This window comes from Ahaetulla prasina, chromosome 3 (genome assembly GCF_028640845.1).
Source record: "Ahaetulla prasina isolate Xishuangbanna chromosome 3, ASM2864084v1, whole genome shotgun sequence".
NCBI lineage: Eukaryota > Metazoa > Chordata > Lepidosauria > Squamata > Colubridae > Ahaetulla > Ahaetulla prasina.
In genome coordinates, this window is record NC_080541.1 from 9,347,335 (window position 1) to 9,352,746 (window position 5,412).

At 36.2% G+C, this 5,412-nt stretch overlaps 1 protein-coding gene across 1 annotated transcript; it reads right to left on the bottom strand.

Annotated features, from left to right (window-relative positions):
• Nucleotides 1-275: 275 nt before the first annotated feature.
• Nucleotides 276-4,829, bottom strand: LOC131195675 (mas-related G-protein coupled receptor member H-like). Its single transcript, XM_058177774.1, has 2 exons — nt 4,558-4,829; nt 276-1,329 (listed from the first exon to the last, which is right to left on the bottom strand). The coding sequence occupies exon 2, from the start codon at nt 1,276-1,278 to the stop codon at nt 358-360; it is 921 nt and encodes a 306-aa protein (XP_058033757.1). The 5' UTR covers nt 1,279-1,329; nt 4,558-4,829; the 3' UTR covers nt 276-357.
• Nucleotides 4,830-5,412: the final 583 nt, after the last annotated feature.

Here is a 5,412-nt window from a genome sequence, read left to right on the forward strand (position 1 = left end):
ATGCTGTGGTCACTGTTGGAAAAGGGTTCTTTTATTTGTAGACCATGAATTAAGTTTAAACTCTTGCAAAAGATGAGATCAAGGCAACTGTTGAGTCTAGTGTTGTTTATTACTATTTGATCCAATCCCAGACTGGTAACAGCTAGTCTAATTCTTGTTTCCCACATCTTTCCCCAAACTTCAGAATGAACTCTGATAGCATTCTTTTGCGGCAAACAAAACTTAGTTATTCTTTATTTCTGTAGCAAAAAATAAATAAAAACCCACAGTTTAGTATTCATAAAAGGTATCCAGCATTAAAGGAAAGCTAAAATATTGCATTTACAGAGGGTTTGAAATTGTGTTTGTACACTTTTATCACATTTCAGGAGCTTTTTCTTCTCTGAAGACTCTTTGAAAAATGACCTTGATGCTCTCCCTGGTCCGAGCTCGTTTCTTTCTCCCAACCAGGAAATAGATCACTGGATTAATACTGCTGTTTAGGGAAGCACTCGGACATAAGTAGAAATTCAAGTCAACAATATCAAACAAATTCCTCTTCTTAAGAAAATGAGCAACGAACACGTAGATATATAAAGGAAGAGTAAGACTAAGGAAGCAGAGAAGAGTAATTAAGATGATCATTAACAGTCGTCCACGTTTGATCTGTTTGGATTTAAGACATATTTTGATGAATAGGATCACGGTAGAGATTGTGCTCAATGGAAGGCAAATCATGGCAGTCACAGCCAAATATAAATTCTGGATGGCATCATATATATAAAAATATTGCATAATGTAACTCATTCCAAACAGGAGGAAAGAGAAGATCCAGAGGAAGACACAGACAGCTGAGGACAAATATTTTGGCCGGGAACAACGATGCCAGATTGGGAAGAGGACAGCAACACACCGGTCAATGCTGATGGCTGTCAGAAGAAATAGACCGTTGATATAGATAACATTGAAGAGACAAACGAGGATGTGCCAGAGAATTTCTGGCTCTATAGCACGTACAAATTTTTGAATGCAAATTATACCCATTAATATGAGAAATGCAAAGTCGGCAATAGCTAAATTAAGAATCAATATGGTGAAAGGGTTTCTCTTAATTTGGAAGCCAAGTAACCAGATGACAATTCCATTTAATGGGGCTCCAATACAGCAGATGATGAATACAACTGAGAAAATGATATTTTCATGATAGTTGGACGTAATTTGGTATTCGTAGAAATCTTCAGTAATATTATAGTCCAAATAATCTTCTGCAACATTCATGTTGGCCAAACTGAAATTCATCAAGAGACTTTTATAATGCTCCAATAATCTCTTCTTTTAGAGTGGAAGCTCCTGTTGGAAGAAAAAAGAGCAGATAGGATTAGATAATTCATCAATAATTGTCATATATTCATATCTAACAACTTTGTATACAGACTGAACCAATTTTTAGACCTCTGTTAATAATAATAATGATAGCAGTAGGTGCCTTGGGTGCAGTTGTGAAAGAACTGGAGCACCACTTGAGCACCATCAACACTGACAAATTCACCCCCAGCTAATTGCAAAAGGCAGCTTTATTTGTAACACCATGAAACATCAACATCTGCCTATCCCATATCTTTGGGAAGGACACTACGGATGGATATAATTTCCAACTCCAGTCTGAATTTCTGGCTGACAGTGTGACAAAACATAGTAAACAACAACAACAACAATAATAGAGTCAAGATGAAGATGATTACTACAAATTTATTTTATTTTTATTTATTTTATTTGTCACAACAATATATATAAGCATCACACAAAAAGATTATATAGTATATAAACATATATATGAGGGAATATTAGGAGGTATAAGCAGTGATGGGATTCAAGTAATTTAACAACCGGTTCTCTGCCCTAATGATTTCTTCAAACAACCAGTTTGCCAAACTGCTCAGAAAGTTAACAACCGGTTCTCCCGAAGTGGTGCGAACTGGCTGAATCCCACCACTGGGTATAAGCATATACAATTGCTCCCAGAAGCACGAAGCTGAAGCCTGAAGATGACGAATGAGACTTCGTCGAAACGTCGCCAAGACACTTCCAATTTTACACGGGAGAAAACCCGAATAACCAAAGACCTACATATATATTCCGCCGCGAGCTTAAGACACATCTATTTATCTGCGCAGGACTGGACTAGAATTTTAGAATTTTAAATTTTTAAATATTTAAATTTTAAATTTGGTTTTAAATGGGTTTTATTATTTATATCTCTATTTTAAATATTCGGCCTATGTAATACGTTTTTTAAATTAATGTTTTACCCTGTATATATATATGTTTTTTATATGGCTGTAAACCGCCCTGAGTCCCTAGGGAGATAGGGCGGTATAAAAGTATGAATAATAAATAAATAAAATAAAATAAATATATAAACATATATATATATATATATATATATATATATATATATATATATATATATATATATATATATATATATATATATATATATATATATGAAGAAAAAAAAGAAAAACAATAGGACAGGAACGGTAGGCACGTTTGTGCTCTTATGCACACCCCTTATAATCCTTTTAGGAATGGGGTGAGGTCAATAGTAGAAAGTTTTTGGTTAAAGCTTTTAGGATTATGGGAAGAGACCACAGAGTCAGGTAAAGTATTCCAAGCACTGATGATTCTGTTACAGAAGTCATATTTTCTGCAATCTAGATTAAAGCGGTTAACATTAAGTTTAAATCTGTTTGTTGCTCTTGTATTATTGCAATTAAAGCTGAAGTAGTCTTTAACAAGAAGGACATTTTTCAAGATGGCAACGTCAAGCCCACTGGGGTTGACGTTTAGAGCTGAATACATCAAGAGAGTGAAAAAGATCTTAAAATACAAACTCAGTGGAGGAAATACTATCAAGGCAACCAACAACTGGGCGATACCGGTCATTAGATACACAGCTGGAATAGTGAACTGGACTCAAACAGAATTAAAAGCTATGGAGAGGAAGATCAGAAAAATAATGACAATGAATCATCCCCTTCATCCTCGCAGCGACATTGACAGACTCTGCCTACCAAGGCAAATAGGTGGACTGGAGAAGATAACAAAATAAAAAATACCTACAAATAGAAATAGAATGACTATGGCGAAGGCAAGCAAGGGTAGTACCATTAGTAATAGGTGTCTTGTGTGCAATCCCAAAACAACTGGAGCACCACTTGAACACCATAGGCATTGACACATTTGCCATCAGTCAATTGCAGAAGGCAGCTTTACTTGGAACTGCTTCCATCCTGCAACGGTCAAACATCCAGTTTGCCTATCCCAGGTCCTTGGTAAGGATAGGTAGACCAAAATGCCAAACACCAGTCTGAATATCTGACTGACTGTGCTACGATTGATAACAAATAACCCATACCACATTTCAGACATCAATACAATTGAACGTGTCCAGAAATATTTTACAAGAAGAGTTCTCCACTCCTCTGAATACAACAAAATACCTTATGCCACCAGACTTGAAATCCTGGGTTTAGAAAACTTAGAACTACGCCGCCTCCGACAGAATCATCTATTGCAATGTCCTTCCTGTTGAAAACTTCTTCAGCTTCAATTGCAACAATACAAGAGCAAACAATAGATTTAAGCTTAATGTTAACCGCTTCAATCTTGATTGCAGAAAATATGACTTCTGTAACAGAGTTGTTAATGCTTGGAACACACTACCTGACTCTGTAGTCTCTTCTCAAAATCCCCAAAGCTTTAACCAAAAACTGTCTACTGTTGACCTCACCCCATTCCTAAAAGGTCTGTAAGGGGCGTGCATAAGAGCCCAAGCGTGCCTACCGTTCCTGTCCTATTGTTTCCTTTCGTTATATCCAATTAATATAGTTATTACATACTTATGCTTATATATATGCTTATATATTATATAGTTACTTTCATGCTTATGCTTATATATACTGTTGTGACAAAAGAAAGAAAGAAAGAAAGAAAGAAAGAAAGAAAGAAAGAAAGAAAGAAAGAAAGAAAGAAAGACTGGAGAGACCAAACTGACCTACAAGAAAGACCAAATGAAGAACAGAAATGAGTGATGGGAAGAAAAGACTTATATCGTCAGAACGTTAAAAAGGAAAAAATAGCATCAGAACAAATAATAACAAGGTCTTGCAATGCTAAGAGCAAGTAAGTTGAAGAAAGAGGCAGAGGGGCTACTTCTGGCTGCACAAAATCAAGCCTTAATAACAAATGCACACAAAGCTGGAGTTGAGAAGATAATAAGAGACGGCAAGTGCAGCCAAATGCATTTATGTTGACAATTCAGTCAGAACTGAAGAAGCTTCTTGGATGAGAAGCAAAATATTTTCAAGGAAAAAAACCAAGAAAGTCCACTTGCTTTTTGAAAAGTACATGTGCGATTACATTGGAAAATTACACCAGAAAAAGACAGTTGAGATTTAGATCATTATCAGCATATAAATGTCACAAAATATTCTGATTTGAAAAATCAGGAGCAGAAAATACTAGTTAAGCAGATGAATATTATTGCATTGGTCTAAGATCTACCAAAGGTCTTACCTTTCTGAAACAATTGGTCCAGGATCTTCAGATATGATGAGAAGAAGTTTACTATATCATGTAATTGACTGCTACAGTCAATTTAGCCACTGACAATGGCCAAAGCAGAAGTAGTTGTAGAGAAAATATAATGGACACACTCAAGGAGAAGCTGTCAGATGTGTTGTTGGACAATTTACAGGATTAAATGTCAGAGTATCAGGCAATCGTAAGTAGATCGTTTGAAGAAAATATTCTTTCTGTTTGAGGACGAGGAAGCAGATCTTGCTAAGTCTCCCACAACTATACTTATTCTGTGTTTTTCCTAATCAGCATGAATATCACATGATAAGAAGATTTGGTTCCTGTTTTTGCAGGATGATCAACAGCCACAAAAGGAGGAGACTGCCCATTAACCAGACAACTCCGAGGATAAGGAAAATTAATTTTTATTTCAACTGGACTGGTCAAATTATGACACATCTGAAAGTGATATCTTCAAAGTAGTGAGTGGTAGATTATCGTCCTAGTGTTGAGGGCTGAAGAGACTGGCATTGGCTATAGGAAATATGTGATAAAGTCTTATAACATAACATAACAACAGAGTTGAAAGGGACCTTGGAGGCCTTCTAGTCCAACCCCCTGCCCAGGCAGGAAACCCTACACCATCTCAGTTCTTATTTAGATGAAGTTCAGACAGCTCATTGACAAGAAGGAAAGTCCATTCACCCATCATGAGTGACAATGCTGAAAGAATTGCCTGTAGAATTTGATACAGGTGAAAGTAGAGACTTAACAGAAATCTTCAGAGGGGTTGAACTGCTTGAAGTATATCAGTACTGATCCAGTTCTACAGAGGAATTACTGAGTCTGTCA